This window comes from Cryptomeria japonica, chromosome 3 (assembly GCF_030272615.1).
Source record: "Cryptomeria japonica chromosome 3, Sugi_1.0, whole genome shotgun sequence".
Classification (NCBI taxonomy): domain Eukaryota; kingdom Viridiplantae; phylum Streptophyta; class Pinopsida; order Cupressales; family Cupressaceae; genus Cryptomeria; species Cryptomeria japonica.
In genome coordinates this window covers 613,326,090-613,344,146 of record NC_081407.1, presented here as the reverse complement: position 1 = coordinate 613,344,146, position 18,057 = coordinate 613,326,090, and the positions used below count along the sequence as shown (strand labels likewise).

General features: G+C 36.2%; 1 protein-coding gene across 1 annotated transcript; it reads left to right on the top strand.

The window, feature by feature from the left end:
* The first annotated feature begins 658 nt into the window (after positions 1–658).
* On the top strand, positions 659–1,873 carry LOC131073073 (aspartic proteinase nepenthesin-2-like). Its single transcript, XM_058009433.2, has one exon. The coding sequence runs from the start codon at positions 709–711 to the stop codon at positions 1,786–1,788; it is 1,080 nt and encodes a 359-aa protein (XP_057865416.1). The 5' UTR covers positions 659–708; the 3' UTR covers positions 1,789–1,873.
* The last annotated feature ends 16,184 nt before the right edge of the window (positions 1,874–18,057 follow it).

Here is an 18,057-nt window from a genome sequence, read left to right as displayed (position 1 = left end):
GTGATGTGAAATAAACACAACTTGTGATAGGAAAGAAACATAATTATTTTCCTCTACGTTAGTGAAAATTGCTTTTACTTTATTACAACAGAATAGAATTTTAGAGATAACAAGAAGCAAATAAAGAATCATTATTTATTGACCTTTCTTGTCAATTATTTTATTAAAAAATAAAAAATAACTTTCTAATAAGAAATTATTATTTCAATATATTAATAACCCCTTAAAAAAAATTAAATGCAAAAAGACACTCTGAAGTGAAAGAAACATAATTGTTTTCGTCTATGATAGAAAAAATTACTTTATTATGACAAAATGGAATCGAAGCCAATAAAGAAGAGTTATGCCCCACGAAGGCGAATATTTGGACCCGCTAATATTCCTCGCGTCATATGTCTAATCGTTTAAGATATCAAATATCTCCACTACGATGAGTTTGCTTTAAAAGCGTCTATATGCGAGAGATTCGCCGTGCCTTAAATGTTACGCGTTTTTACAGTGTACCTACTGTTGAACACTGCAAATATGTGAGAGATATTCCACCAATCTTAACTATTACGCATTTTTATTTTAGTTTCCTTACTGTTAAACACTGCAAATTATAGATGCAAGTGATGTTTAGGTTAACGACATAGACTTCTTCAGTGTTGAAAACACATGTAACTGCTTATATCAACTCACTTCGCATTTTTTCTGAGTGTAAGAAAAATGGAGTATTCTAAGCTGTTGGGAGTTGTGGCCTTCATATGCTTTAGTATTCCCATGATCGCATCTTCTTCGGACGGACATTTCAAATTGAGGGTGAATTTAACTCGCAGATCAGAGGGAGACTTCAATTTTACCCAGCGATTGAGTGGGGCGGTGGATCGAAGTAAGATACGAATGAATATGATAGAGGCATTTGTAAAGCAGCGGATAGCTGGGCAGTTAGACGCTGAAACACCCCTTCACGTGGGAAATGGGGAATTTCTGATGAACGTTGCAGTGGGAACACCCTCGGTGAGTTTTGAAGCTATTGTTGACACGGGGAGTGATCTAATTTGGACTCAGTGCAGGCCTTGCCGGAATTGCTACACTCAATCTACGCCGATCTTCGATTCCTCTAAATCGTCCACGTATTCCAGAGTTCCCTGTACTAACTCTCTTTGCAATGCTTTGAAAAGATTTAAAACTGGATGCAATCCACATTGTATGTTTAATTATAGGTATGGCGATGGCTCTGAGACAAGCGGTGACCTGGGTTACGAGTCATTCTCCATTGGGAGCAGCAGCGGCAGCATGGTTGCAGGCATTGCTTTTGGATGCGGCCATGACAACCAAGGACGAGGATTCTCTCAGGGCGGCGGTCTTGTGGGCCTTGGAAGAGGTGCTCTCTCACTCATCTCACAGTTGGGTTCCAATGTACATAACAAATTCTCTTACTGTCTCTTGTCTATCACGGACTCTCCTTCACAAACCAGCCCTCTCATTTTCGGTGAGGGTGCTTGCTTGAGCGGAGCCAACACGATCTCACTGATTAAGAACAGTGCGATTCCTTCTTTCTGGTATATTCCTGTTACAGGGATCACCCTCAATGGTGAGGGCGTAAATATTCCTTCTGGAACTTTTGATCTACAATCGAACGGTGCCGGAGGCATGATCGTCGACTCGGGAACGACCCTTACCTATCTAATCGAGGCTGCCTACTCTCGAGTCAAGGGAGCAATTCAAGCTGCCATTGATCTTACTTGCTGCGATATTCTTATTTTTCCTGATTCTTTCCTAAACTGTCTTCTGATTTTTCCTTAACTGTTTTCGGATACTTTCCTATCCTGTAGATAGTGTAGCTGTATGCATAACGCACACAGCATGATTGTAGGATCTAGAGATGTATATGAACCTGTACAGATTCATTGTAATTAATAAGAATGAAAAATATTCTTCTTAGTTTGTGTTTCTAAGTTGGTATCAGAGCTTCGAAATTTGAATCATTTGTTTCCCCTTCATTGAACCATGGGCGATTCAGATTCGGAAGTATTTCAGCCCAAATCTGCTCCCATTATTATTCAATCCGAAGGTTCATCCTTCAATGCAGGGATTGTACTCGATGAAACAAACTATGATTTGTGGTCTCAAATCATGGAGATGCATATTGCTGAGAAGGAGAAACTCTCTTTCATTCGTGGTAATTCACAGCCACCCACCGAGAAGGATGATGGATATGAGAAGTGGTATGCCGACAATCAAAAGGTCAAGAGATGGTTGTTGATGTCTATGTCCCCAAAAATTATGAAGCGATACATTCGCTTACCCACTGCTCGAGATATTTGGAAAGCCCTTTCTAAGGCTTTTTATGATGGAGCAGATGAACTGCAGGTATTTGTCTTGAATCAGAGGGCTTTCTCTGCCAAACAGAATGGCAGAACACTCTCTGTGTATTATGGAGAATTAACTGAGATTTTTGGTGAGTTGGATCATCGTGATAAGGTGATCATGGAAAGTGAGAACGATGTTGAATCTTACCGAAAATCAATTCAGTGACAAAGAGTGCATATTTTTCTTGCTGGATTAGATGGTGACTTCGAACAAGTCCGCAGTGAAATTTTGAGAAAGGATCCTATTCTTGAATTAGAAGCATGTTATGCATTGGTCCGCCGTGAATCTGTTCGTCGCACAACGATGATTGGAGAACCAGAAAAGGCTGAAGCTTAAGCCATGGTGACCCAAAACCGATCTAATCAGAACCGGCCTTCTCAAAGCATGCCTAAGATCACTAATGGTGCCGATAAATCCACCTACAAATGCACCCATTGCCATCAAACTGGTCATACCAAAAGTCACTACTTTGAACTTGTGGGGTATCCAGAATGGTGGGATCGTAGCCACGATTCACGGAAGAAGAATTCCAAAAAGACCTCCAGTGCTGCGTTTGTTGAAACAAAGACAGAGGATGATGTTGCTGGACAGATCTCAGCATTAGCAACAGTGGCAGGTAATGGTGGTAAGTTTTTAAATATGTCTGCACTTGTTTCTAATAGTGCATGGATAATTGATTCCAGTGCTACGGATCATATGATGTTTGATTCTAGACAGGTCTCATCTCTTAAACCGTCCTCACAAAAATTTGTTTCCACTGCCAATGGCTCTTCAGCCCCAATTATCGGAGAAGGACCCTTACCTCTCACTGATACTTTGAATCTAGATTCTGTTTTAGTTGTTCCATCTTTGGATTACAATTTGTTGTCAGTATCCCAAATCACCACTGCTTTACTTTGTGTTGTAATTTTCTGGCCTGATTTTTGTGTGTTTAAGGACATCCGAACGAGGCAAACGATTGGTTGTGGTGTTAGGTGAGGGAAGTTGTATTACTTGGACTTGGTGTCAAAGAGTTCGGACAAGCTGCATCAAGCTCTAATGGTGGATAGCTCTGAGGGGGAGAAGCATAAATCTGAAATCTGGTTATGGCATCGACATCTGGGGCATGCTTCCTTTGGTTACCTGAAGAAATTATTTCCTAGTTTATTTGCAAAATTTGTTGTTTCTAGCTTCCGGTGTGAAGTTTGTGAACTTGCAAAAAGCCATCGTGCTTCTTTTCCATTAACTTTGAATAAAAGTCTAGTTCCTTTTATGGTCATACATTCTGATGTTTGGGGTCCATCCAAAGTCACTACATTGGGTGGATCACGTTGGTTTGTTACTTTTATTGATGATTGTACCAGAATGACTTGGGTGTGCTTAATGAAGTCTAAAAGTGAAGTGAATTTGTTATTTCAAAAATTTTATAACATGGTTCGTACTCAGTACAATGCACAAGTTCAGGTTCTCCGTAGTGACAATGGAGGTGAATATTTTAGTTCTGAACTTCAGCAGTATCTGGAAGCACACTGAATTATACATCAAACTACTTTTTCCAATACACCTCAGCAGAATGGGGTGACTGAGAGAAAAAATCGTCACTTGTTGGAGGTTGTCCGTGCTTCGTTGATAGAAGCCCATATGTCGTTGTCTTATTGGGGCGAAGCACTTACCTTTGCAGCATATTTGATTAACCGGGTACCCTCCAGCACTATTGATTTCCAAACACCATCCCAGGTTCTCACTGAGGCGGTTGTTGCTCCAGCTGTCCCAAATTTATCTCCTCACGTCTTTAGTTGTGTAGCATTTGTACACCTCCATAAGCATCAGCGCAACAAGTTATCTCCTCGAGCACTGCGATGTGTCTTTCTAGGATATGCTGCTTATCAAAAGGGGTACCGATGCTATCATCCTCCAACCCAATGAATGTTTATTACATTGGATTTAGTTTTTCATGAAGACTCGATGTATTTTTCCTCTGAGCCTGAACTTCAGGGGGAGTACCAGAAGGAAATTCAGACTCTACACTATGATGATCACATCTCTGAAGATGTTGATGTTCACATCTCTGAGGATGTGGGTAACTTAGACATCTCTAAAGAAGTGGAACTCTCTAAACCTATTAATCAAGAAGTGGGTGAATTGGAGGTGTATGATATAACTTTGGATCAAAATAGTGATGAACACCCAGAAACAGAAGTTGTGGATCCACCTTCGTCCGAGTCCCTCACCCCACAGGTAGCCAATACACCACACCAATCGCTTACTGAGGATGTTCCTGAACCATCTAGAAAACGGCTACCACAACGTCTCACCAGAGGTATCTCTAAACCCACATATGAACCCGAACTTTATAGTAAAGTTAGATATCCCATGAGTCATTATGTGTCTAACCATCATTTGTCAGAATCAAATCAGTCATTTGTAAATCAGTTATCTACTGTATCTATTCCTAACAATGTGCAAGAAGCCTTAGCTGACCCAAGATGGAAAGCTGCTATGAATGAGGAGATGAAATCATTGCAGGAAAATAAAACCTGGGAACTTGTTGACTGTCCACCAGGAAAGAAACCAGTTGGATGTCGTTGGGTTTATACTGTGAAGTATAAAGCAGATGGTACAATTGAACACTTTAAGGCGAGACTGGTGGCAAAAGGGTACACCCAAACCTATGGGATCGATTATACAGAGACATTTGCACCTGTAGCTAAAATCAATACAGTACATGTCTTGTTGTCTCTAGCTGCGAACTTGGATTGGCCATTACAATAGTTTGATGTGAAGAACGCATTTCTACATGGAGAGTTGTCCGAAGAAGTCTACATGGAACTCCCACCCAGATGCATGATACTAGAAATACATAGTCAGAAGGTGTGCAGATTACAAAAGTCACTATATGGATTGAAACAATCTCTGAGGGCATGGTTCGGAAGATTCACAAAGTCTATGAAAGCCTTTGGTTACCGTCAAAGGAATTCAGACCACACTTTATTCCTAAAGAAACAACAGGGTAAGATCACTGCACTTATTGTGTATGTGGATGACATGGTGGTTACAGGAAATGATCCTGAAGAAAGGAAGGCTCTAAAGGTTTACTTGTCCAGAGAATTCGAAATGAAAGACCTCGGTCCCTTAAAATATTTCCTTGGGATCGAAGTGTCTCGATCTGATAAAGGGATCTTTCTGTCTCAAAGAAAGTATGCCTTAGACTTGTTACAGGAAACTGGTATGTCAGCATGTCAACCAGCTGATACACCAGTGGAAGAAAGATTGAAGTTATGTATTGAGTCCAATCAGGTACCAGTTGATAAAGGAAGATACCAGAGACTTGTAGGAAGATTGATGTACTTAGCACACACAAGGCCAGACCTTGCCTATGCATTGAGTATTGTTAGCTAGTTTATGCATAATCCTGGAGAGCAACATATGAATGCAGTTATGCGCATTTTGAGGTATTTGAAGTCTGCTCCTGGAAAAGGAATTTTATTCACTAAAAGGGAGGATTATCAAAATGTGGATGCATATATTGATGCTGATTGGGCTGGAGTAGTAGATGACAGGCGTTCTACCTCAGGTTATTTCACCTTTGTAGGAGGTAATCTCGTTACATGGAGAAGCAAAAAACAGAATGTTGTTGCACGATCAAGTGCAGAGGCAGAATTTAGAGGTATGGCACTTGGAGTATGTGAAGCGTTGTGGCTAAGACTTCTCCTAATAGAGTTGGGCTATCTGCCTAGGCGGCCAATTCAACTATATTGTGACAATAAAGCAGCTTGTGATATTGCTCATAATCCGGTTCAACATGATCGTACAAAGCATGTGGAGGTAGACAGATTCTTCATTAAAGAGAAGTTGGCCGATATTCTCACCAAAGCAGTTTCAAGTCGAGTGTTCTCGACATTTTTGGGCAAGTTGGGCATGCGTGACATCTATGCACCAACTTGAGGGGGAGTGTTGCGATATTCTTATTTTTCCTGATTCTTTCCTAAACTGTCTTCTGATTTTTCCTTAACTGTTTTCGGATACTTTCCTATCCTGTAGATAGTGTAGCTGTATGCATTCGGATACTTTCCTATCCTGTAGATAGTGTAGCTGTATGCATTCGGATACTTTCCTATCCTGTAGATAGTGTAACTGTATGCATAACGCACACAGCATGATTGTAGGATCTAGAGATGTATATGAACCTGTACAGATTCATTGTAATTAATAAGAATGAAAAATATTCTTCTTAGTTTCTGTTTCTAAGTTTACTCCTACAGATGGCTCTTCTGTGGGGCTGGATCTGTGTTACCAGACATCAGGTCAAGTCGCCTTGCCAACCCTAATCTTCAAATTTGAAGGCGGCGTGAATTACGAGCTTCCAGCAGAGAACTTTTTCATTCAGATCTCTGAAAGTCTCTTGTGCCTCGCCATGGGTGCCTCGAGGAGACTTTCTATCTTCGAAAATATACAACAGCAGAACTTCCAAATCCTTTACGACAATGCTCTGAACACACTCTCCTTTAAGCCCACTAAATGTGATTCTCTTTGAATAATCATCACGCTCTTCTGCTTTGTTTTCCTCTTCTTCAGCTACTTCCCCTTCCTGTGTCTTTGTCGTTGTCATGTTCTTTCACATTAAAATAATATGTGATGGCATCCCCTATGTATTTTTCCTGCATTGCCTAATATAATATGTGATCTAGTCTCTTATGAATGTTTTCTACAGCCTGCTACAATTTCGTCTCTTATGTATGTTTTATGGACTCTCTAATACACTATGTGATCTAATATAGTATGTGATCTAGTTTTCTATATATTTTTTTACACGGCCTAATATACTATGCCATGCGATGTAATATAGAATGTCATCTCTGCATTGTGTAATATAATATAATTTGTGATCTTTGTTATTTATGTATTTTTTAAGGTACTATCAAATATAATATGTAATCTAGTTTTCAATGTATTATTTTACAGTTTTTAATATAATATGCAATTTCATCTTCATTATATATTTTCTTTAGTATTTACTAAAATATGTGATCGTATCTTTTCTATATGTTTTCTACATTATATGATACTGTCATTTACATGTGTTTCTTGTATTACCTAAATATAATATGCGATCTTATCTTCTATATATGTTTCTTACATTGTCTAATATACAAAAAAGCACTATAACCTTCTATAGAATTATTCTCTATTTAATTTACATAGAACATTAGTCTCTGTTTAATAAGTATTCTTGATAAGATAGCATGATTGTAATTTGTCATTTACTAATCACATCTTTTTTTTTTTTAAATATCATTATTATCATATTAATGTTTTTTTTTACAAACAAAAGATTCATATTTAAAATTAACAACACAATCTCCAAACAAATAAGAAAGGGTACAATTCCCCTTCTATTAGAAACTATTAAAGATTAATATTTGAATTTTTACAAAAAAAAAATTATTATTTCAATACATTAATAAATTTTAAAATTATATTTAATTAAATCAAACTGAAAGTAGCTAGTCATTTAGTTCCATCCTTCGCATGTCAAATGGGCCATACAATTGCTTTTGTCTATGTTAGTGAAAATATCTTTTACTTTTTTTTTTGAGAAAATGGAATTTGAATATGATATAAGAAAAACATGCTAAATAAAAACAACTTTTGCTTTATTATGACTGGTAACAATGATCTCAGAACTTTACTGACAACGGTGGCATCATCAATTGTTCCACCAGTGCTCTTGATATCTCCAACCACAATCTTGATCCTTATGCCATATTGCTGAATGGTCTCACCCTCAACCATCCTCATGTCTTCAATTTTTCCTTTGAGGCTTTCTTCCTTAGCCTACTTGACATGCTCATCACCTCCATAAATGGTTTCTAGTGTGTCCCATACATCCTTAGGATTGTCCTTATCTTGTACATCAATGAACTCAATATTGGACAGGTTGCTAATAAGGGCTTCCATGACTCACCCATTTTCTTGAATCTCTCTTTTCTGATCATTGGTCAAAGTGCCAGTGGGGATTACATAGACATTCTCAACATAGCTCCAGTGTTGAGCCCCCAAACTCTTGATATAAATCTTCATTCCGTCCTTCCATATTTTGAAGTTATCCCTATTGAACTTAGGACCTTCCCTCTTCATCATTAAAGCGGGATCTTTTGCCTCAAGCAATTAAGCTTATATCACCGAGGACATGGAGTTGCTCTGATACCAATTGATGAATAATGATGAACAACTAATATCCTAATCGGTACTGAGAGGGGGGTGAATCAGTACAGACAAAAACTTGCTTCAATACTTTTACACTCTCTTTACATAGATAACCAATTGTCTATACCAGTGTACTTAACCATAGGAATACTGGTTAAACAAAAATGCTTCAAACATCTAAACTGGTTAACCAAAAAATAGATCTCACATCTTGATGGCTACTTTAATAGTTTAGTAATGCATAAGTAGCATCAATAATACCACAATCATTTAGCACTGCATGCATATTCAACTTTAATAAAAAACTACTCAATCATCACATGAAAACTCACAACCCATAACACAGATTTTTCGCGTGGAAACCCAAATGGGAAAACTATTGTGGGGATGAATACCCACAAGCTTGTTTTGAACTCTTTTGAAGTTCTCTCTGTTAGGAGCCTAGTCCGATTAAAGACTTTACAATAAGGTTTTGTTAGGAACCGATCTTGTTAGGTATCACCCAGTTAAGGGATGGCTATAAACCCTATTAAAGGTTACCTCGCTAGAGGATTTCAAGAACTCAATGAACTTGAGTCACTTGGTTAGAGGATTTGAAACAAACCTGTTAAAGCTACCTGATCAAGGGATTTTCCTGCTATTGAAATGGTTAGAAGTCATTAGGTAAAGCTCTGATCTGATAACAACACTACTTGCTAAGGAAGATCCTTTTCGGCTCCTCTCCTCTGCAATCACACTCTGTAGATTCCACACTAGTTTGGCAAGTATCTCAACATGTAGACACACACACAACTTTTGCCAACACAAGCAATAACAAACATCATCGACCTTATAGACCACAATTAGGTCGGTAGTATAAACCCTAAATCCTAAACATTTTAGGTTTACAATTACAAGCAGTCCAATCCTGACCATCCAAACATATTGCATAGAGTGAAACAATCTAAAACAGATCTCAAGTCATTCTGCATCATCCAATATTCACCGCATCTGGAAATCAGTAACCCATCACGCACACATCACACACCGCTCAGAAAATCATGCATCCTAGAGGTAGGCATTCAATACATTCGATCTTCACATGCAAGATCCTCAAGGAAATCCTTCACATGCACATAACTGATGTGGCATCCCAATCCTTATCCTTATCATTCACAAAATACCTTCGGTTGCACCGCACAGGCCATACCAAAAACCCTAGAACTGAACCGAGACTACCAATCGGTAGTCACACTTAGTGAACCCCGACACTGGTCCACTCCATCTCGGTTGACCATAACCGCTTCCAATATTCATATGGTGCATACCATTTCACTTGCATGGACTTGTCCAAGTAGTTGTAAGTAGTTGTGCATCAGTGAAAAAGAGAAATGGAGTGTTCTTAGCTATTGGCGACATTGTAACCTCCTTATGCACAAACTCATAAATATTTAATATTGAAGTTACTAGGCAAATGTTAAAATATTTTTCATTTAGATCTAATATTAAGATAGGTTTGTAAGTGATTTTTTCAAGGGCATATTTTAAATGAGAACACTTAGCATTTTTTTTAAGGATAATATTATTATTTTTATAAATATTTTTCATAAATTATTGAAATGATATTAACTAAAAAATGAATTATTTTTGTTTCTAGTGTAAATTTAGCATAATTTTTATGAGATTTTGTTGTGAGAAAAAAGTTAAAATAAGTTTGTAATTTTGTTTTAATAAAATTAATTTTTTAATAATTGATTATTTTTTGAAAAATTTCATGTTATTCAAATTTTTTAATTTATTTTTTCAATCATTTAATATTTTTTTCACAAATATCATATGATATTTTTGTTATGTCTTGAAATATATCCTTCTTCTTAAATAATGTAAATAAAATCTTCTTATCAATGCTATGGATAATGCTATACTTGTTTTTCTAAGTGTTTGGTATTAATATTGGAATATACTATGTTATAATTATATTTATGTGATTGTTTTCACAAAATTCGTTGAACCGAAAAAATGAAAACTATGTTTCTTTTCATTTTTTCTTACACAAAATAAATTTTACTTAACCAACTCTCCTTATTGAGAATGATATGAAAAAAATAATGATATGTGGGTTCTAAGGTTCCCATATGAAATGAAAATAATAATTTTCTCACATAAGGGAAGTTCATTAGAGGCTAGAGTGTTCCTAAGATTCCATTATACCTTTGGAGTCTATGAAATTAAAATATACTAATTTACAAACATAAAATATGCTATATACAAAAGACCAAAATGATTGATAAAAAGATACTTTGTATTGGATCTTGGAAACAAAATATTGATATTTATCAAGAGGTTCAGAAATTAATTGATATTTATCCTTGCCTCAACTTGTCTAGTTTCTTGATCAAGGTGGTTATCAATCTCTCTCAATTTTTAGTGATTAGGTTTAAACATGAATGTAGATCTGGGTTGCTCATTATTTCCTAGAAAATTATGAAAAATCTCTAGGAGAGAGACTTTCATTATTTTGATCATCAAATCTAGTCTTGTTATTATAACGCTCCTTGAATGACTGCTCTAATGTATTCCCCAACCTATTTTGTGGGATTTCATGCAATTTAGTTACTATAGGCACATCAGAAGAGGCCCCTTTAGCACTAGTAGGTGAATTGGAAGTTGAAGGATGCTCTAGGAAATTTATATTCACCTCAGTCCATTTATAACTCATTTTTTATTCAAAGGGTTAATGGGATGTCCTTGATGCAAAGATCTTCTTCTGTACATATGGCGATGAACCCTAGAATTCAAGTGTCTTGAATCAAACCACTTTGATGTAAATTCCAAGTTTTCACTCATATAGTGCTATTCTCAAAGTATAACCAATCATAGAATTTTTGCTTAAAAAAAAAATTATAAAACTATGCTCTATAAAGTTATGAGATAGATTTTATTCTACAAGTAACTCCCGAGCAGAGTCACCAATCTATTGGTTCCCAAATCAACAGATTATCAAACCCTAAAGGTATGCCAATTCTTATTCTTACATTCAATATTAGATTTGGACAATGAACAAAATTAACCAAGATGGCTATAATTCCCTTCTCTTTAGGCTTTGAAAGACCTTGGTGGGTAAAATAGTTTCACAATCAATGAATACTCTTTAAAATATTGTGGTAAATTCATGTAGATAAAATCTCATGTAATTTGAGGGTTTCCTCTAATCACAACTTTTAATCCAGTTAACCCTTGCTATCTATTTTGCACTGGCATGAGGTAAATAATAGAAAAATTCAACTAAACCCACATCAAAAATTGAAATATGTATATGAGCTTAACAAAAGAAATTCAGGAATTGACTAGTGTTTTCTCCATAGGACAATAAAGTCAAACCATAAATTGATATGTGTCCTCTCAATGGTTATAATTTTGTTTGTTTGGCACTTTAGTGTCCATGTCTTGCATAAAAATACAAGCAGTTCAATTGTTGAGCCCTTCTTTTTAATCCAAAGTGAATCTTCTAAGCTATTTTGATCTACTCAAATGAATTTGATTTCTACTTAAAGGAACCAATTAAATAAACCATATAGGAACACAAATTTATTTAATAAAACTAGACATATGTTTGATATATGAATTCATATAAAAAAATAGAAAGTAAATTAGAGATATCCAACTATTACTATTCATTAATCACCACAAAAAAACTAAAACTAGAATTCAAACACCAAATTATTGTGTCATCTCCATTATTATTTTGAAAAGTTTTACAATGTATACATTTTACCCCAAAACTTACTACTAATGAACCCTTATTTTGGTCTTGATTTCCTTGTTTATAAGAAAGTGAAGGAAACTACAAGCTTCAGACCATTACATTTCAAAAAATTATTTTACCCGTTCACCCCCCAAATATGAAAAGACACAACTACTTAATTATCATATCATTTAGTCTTTTAAAACATAATTCAATGTCATTTAATGGCATGGTAAGGTGCTACATTCTATGTTCGAGATGTGTCTTCAACTTGCACCTTGAAACCTTCAGTTTTTTCTATGATGGTGGAAATCATGATTTTACATTATGACCAACTTGTTTTTGGTTGTTTGGTCTTAAGATGATGAAAGAGAATCTTGGAGAACCTAACACTTATCATATAAAATTAGGTAAATCACCTCTCTAGAATGGAATGAAAACAATATGGAAAGTAAACAACATATGAAGGTGGTACTAGCTAGGTATTTTTTGTTTATGTGGAGGATTAAATTTGACACCCTAAAGGTAATCCAAACTTGATGAAAATATACCTACTTCATCTTAGTAAATTGGTGCTCTAATGAGCTAGAAGATACAAACTACTAACTACCCAAACCTATAAGAGGAATTTACTAGATAGAAGGTTTATCAAACTACTAGACTTGAAAGGATGGGTCATAGAGACTCTCTAGTAACCTTTGCATATTCTCTACCTAAAGATGTGTGTGTGGGTCAAAGATGATAGTACAATGTGCTAACATCTTGCATGTACATAGCATTGAGAGGTGCACAAAAAGTACAAAGTGATGTAATATGCATTCCACATAGACTATAAGATAAGTAAATGAGTGAAAGTGACTATGGAGAAGACAAGAAGGAGCTCATAATTGGTTCACAATTGAAGCCTCAAAAAAATAAATCGTTTCTCCAATGAAACTTGCACACACAATAGTGAAAATGTTAGGGCAATGTATAGACGTCTACCACAGTCATGCCCCCACTTTGGTGTTTCCATGCCCACGAACAACCAAAATATATGGATAACAAAACTAGATATGAAAGAAGTACAATAATAGATATGATATGAAGATTAAAATGATAAAATGGAAGAGGTAAAAGACTCCCCTTTTAGCCCCATAGAAAAGAGTTTTCCGAGTGGAGAAGAAGAAGAAGGTTCTCCTCCAAGCACCAATATAATGAGACTGAAGTAAATGAGAGAGAAAAGATGCATGCAAGATATCCAAGAGTGCTGGAGACTGTGAATAAAGAGTTACTACAGCTTCCCTCAAGATTTTATAATGCTTAAAAAGATCATCCAGCCCAAAAATGGATCTCAAAAGGGAAGATAAACAACCTAGGCACCAAACCAATGTCAGTGGGCATGAATAGAGATGTTATAGTTTGTACTAGTAGTAGGAGTAACACTCAAAACATCATATTTAGTTTGCAAGTTTGTGGGATAGTAGCACGACACACAAACATCTCTATGGTGAACTAGTGTCCACGACTCAAATAATTAATGAAGTTGAGAAAAGGTAAGGCAAAGGTTGACTAGGGAAACCATGTGAACAAAAGGACAAAAAGGTGAAGAAGTTATTTAATTGATGTAAAGATAAGGTACTTATGTAGCATAGAGTTGCACAAAGTACAATTTATAACATTAAATTTTGCCCCCACTTTAGCAAGCATATCTCTTGTCAGAAGATGTAGAGCTAAAGTATAAATAAAGTTTAGAACGGTTTTGCCAAGATACAAAGGGGATGAAAATTACTCTAATTAAAGTTGCCCCCAAGGAAGGGTCATGTGCCTTCATAAGATCTTGCTAGGTTGTTCCATCATAAACATGTCAGATGTAGACAAACATGTCAAACAAAAAAGATAAAAATTTGATACAATTAGACATCAAGATAACAAGATAATGATTAGAAGATATGCGTCGATATGGGTAGCAAGTTGTATTATGATAGACAACCATATCATAGAGTAGGTTACATCAATTGATGATTCATTAGATAGTGGTTTGGCCCCCACAAAGATGGAAGATAAAGAGATCAAGTGGTCCTCACAAAGGTGAAAGATAAAAAGATGAAGTGGTTTGGCATCCACATAAGGATAAGATAAAATGAGATCAAGTGGATTGAGCCCAACACAAATAAAAGATAAAAAGATGAAGTATTTTGGTCCCCACAAAGGCAAAAGATAAAAAGGTCATTAGATAAATAAGATGCATTGATAATCATAAAGAAAAATGGAAAAAAATGTAGAGATATAAAATTCCCCCCTTAGAATAATATGTGTGGAACATGTCATTCTAAGCAGAAGAGATATTTAACAAGATGTTTCCATGGAATGCCACCTTTCCACAAATGAAACATGAAACCCACAACATAAAATAATATACAAAGGCTAAGGGGTATCCATTGATTTGACATCAAAACCCATATAAATATAAATAAAATAATGTATATAGCTACATATGAGTGTTTCATCAAGGTGCCAAACTTTACAGATCATATGAAGAAGGCACATGAAGACAAAGAGAAAAGAAAAATTAGGTTAAAATGGGAGAGAATCTAAATGCTCTCAATATTTTATATCATCTCCAATATCAAAAAGAAAAATATGACAATTAGAAGAAGAGTGATTAATAAAGAGAAGAAGGTTTACGACAAAAAGTACCCTATTTTTGAGCACCTATAGAGTAACTCAAGTCCTCTAGGAGGGTAAAACACATAGAGATAGTTATCCTCCCATTTCCAAGCACCAATAGAGTAACTTGGGTCCTACAGGAGGGAACAAACATAGAAAGAAAGCATGAGGGAGCATAGACAAGCACATCCTATTCTAAAAGATAAAGAAAACAAAGGTATTGTCCTATAGGTCATTAACATACAAGTCATCATCCTCTCAATCTTGATTATATGGGGAAGGGTCTGGATGAGCTCAAAAAGGGACAACAACAAGGGTAGCACCAATCACAACACCACAAATAAGAGCAAAAGATGATGTAGCTTCCACATTCTCATCCAAAATCTCCTAAGAGATGAGGGTCAATGATCGTGTGAAGATCATAGACAATGTTTGAATATTCTCTAAGGAGTCAAACAAATGCCCCTTAATAGAAGAGTTAGGTGACTTGTCCTGAGGTGATGAACTAGAGAAGTTGCACTATTCACTTCTAGAAGAGGGATTGAGACAAACTCTAGAGAAGGTGCAACCTTCTCAATAAAATAGACAAAAGTAAAAAAATAAATAGGAACTAAATCAGACAATGGAAGAGATGAAGCAGTTATCAGAGCTAATTTATGCCAATGAAATTCTGGAATGGGACCATGCTCGAGCTTGCACTTAGCTAGTACTAGAGAAATAGGCCTTTGGTCAACCATAGTAGGCTGAAGGATCCCAAGAAAACTTTGATGAAGATGTAGCTTAAAACATGGAGGATCAAATAAAGCTTCATTGGACACCACCTTTGTATGCAACATATCGAACGACTGAGAGAGTGGAGGCACATGGGCAAGCAAGTGATGGGAGGATGCTTAATGAAGGGAGTGATGAAAACTTATACCCTTTTGGGTTGAGGCTCATCACCAATTCATAGAGTAGGTGGGAGTAGGATAGAAGATGGGGCAAGTATCATGGGAATGTGAACAACAAGAGAAAGATTGAAGTAGGCTTGGAAAGAATAGAGGTAGGAGGTAGACACCAATAACTCACTTGCAACCTTAAAAGTGACCTCACACTCCAAAGATATCACCCACAGATAATACTTATGCTCATGCACAAGATAGTTTTGGCATAAATGGGGATAAAAAATATAAGTCTGAGAAGGAACATTAGCATCATTCTCCATAGGAGAGGCCTCCAAGGTTATTGCTGATGAAGGAGAAGGCACAAATAATGAAACAATAGGTGTAGCTAAAAGAGGTACTATAAAAAATCCATTATAGGTGCCCTTCTACTTGTTTCTCCAAGAGAAGTTGGAGGAATAGGAGGTACCCTTAGATGTCCTTGATGAAGAAGGGATAGAAGATATGACCCACTGCATTGTAGGAGAAAACAAGGAAGGCAAAGAAGATATCGATGCAAGAGGATGCAACAAATATGTAGGTTGAACAAACTTAGGAGCCAAGTCCCCCATCTTATATATTGATAATAGGCTCTATACATAAACTCACCATGGGGAAGCATATGCCCAAACGGATCATGCTAAAAATGATCATACAAAAAATCCCCATGGTATATTAGTGATCAATATCTAGTGTACTAGACAACATGTACCAAACCCTCATGAGGAAAATTTAAATAGCTATGAATCACCGACGGGACCACGTCCATGGAAATCAACTAAGGAATACCTAGTTTTACGAAAAAAAAATTAATTTAGGGATGAAAACAATCATGCTCAATATAGCCTTGGGTCCCACAAGGACCATCAAGGTGATATTTCCCAAAGGACTAAGAGACAACCTGTTATGTTTGTGAGGGTAGCACAAAAATTGTCATATCTCAGCCTATGCCAACCATTAACAAAGAAGGCCTTGTCCATAATAACATCAACTCTACTCAAAGGATCACCTATCACACCCATAATAGTCTAACCATTTAAGTTCGTAGGGATGTATAGAGGAGTAGGCTCTCCACAATAAGGGACATCTAGAGGGGTGAAATATATATTGATAGTTCTTGACCTTTGGCTAGGAGGAAGATCAGAGTGATAGCAATTGTATTAACATATATGGGCCTCCACTTAATACAAGATTTGAGGATGATGTAGAGATGAATTTAGATGAATGAGGTAGAAAAGGATCTATGTATATTTGCAATTCATTGTTTGTCTTGTCAACAGACTTGTTAGACTTCTATTTTCTCTCACCAACCTAGATAGCTCCACTATTTATATGGTCTTTGGAAACATGTCTAAGATGAATGCAACATTTAGTCTCATGTCTAGACACATAGTAAAATTGAGAGAATTTTGAACCATCATACCATTGAGAGTATGGTTTGTTCTTGGGTAGAGGTTTGTGTTGGCAATTTGGAGGAATTGATTATGTGTTGCATTGATGTTTTTTCATTGATGGCAACACCGACTGTTTTGGTTGTTTATCAGTTTCCGATTGGTTCTGGTAGAGTGACTGGATTATGATATTGGTCTGGTATGCTTGTGTATGCTTTGGTTTGTGGAATTGGTTTGGATATGTCATTCATACTATTCGGATGTGTATCACAATCAATTGGTTTAGGATTTGATGACTCAGGAGCTATCATTTGTTCTAGTAAGCCTTATGGTCACTAGTAAGGGTTTTACCAATAGAGCTTTGCTAAAGATCTTTTGATGCATGTGACAAGTGGTGTTGGTGCGACTTCTAGATGGCTTTTAGGATGTTGTTGGTAATCTTGTTCATTTTCCCAGTTCATCGGTGGTGTTGGATTTGGTTTATGGCAATCTATTTTGGGTCTAGTGTTATCTAGGTTATGGATTGGTTTATGTAACATGCTAAAGGATGTTCCTGATGTGTTACCAATGGGATTTAATGATTGGTTTATATTGTTTTTGGCCTAAGACAACTGGTTGATCGTTGGATTATGGGTTTATGTTATGAACTTATTGTATTATCTTTTAGGTGGTTGACCTAATTTTTTAGGTCCTGGGTTTGTATAAATATGATGTATATCTCTTTGTAGATCATGGTATATGGGCATATGAGATTAAGGTTATGGGATTATCTATGTGTTAATAATGTTGTAATCATATGTAGAAGGTTTGGTTGATAATAGGTGATCGAATT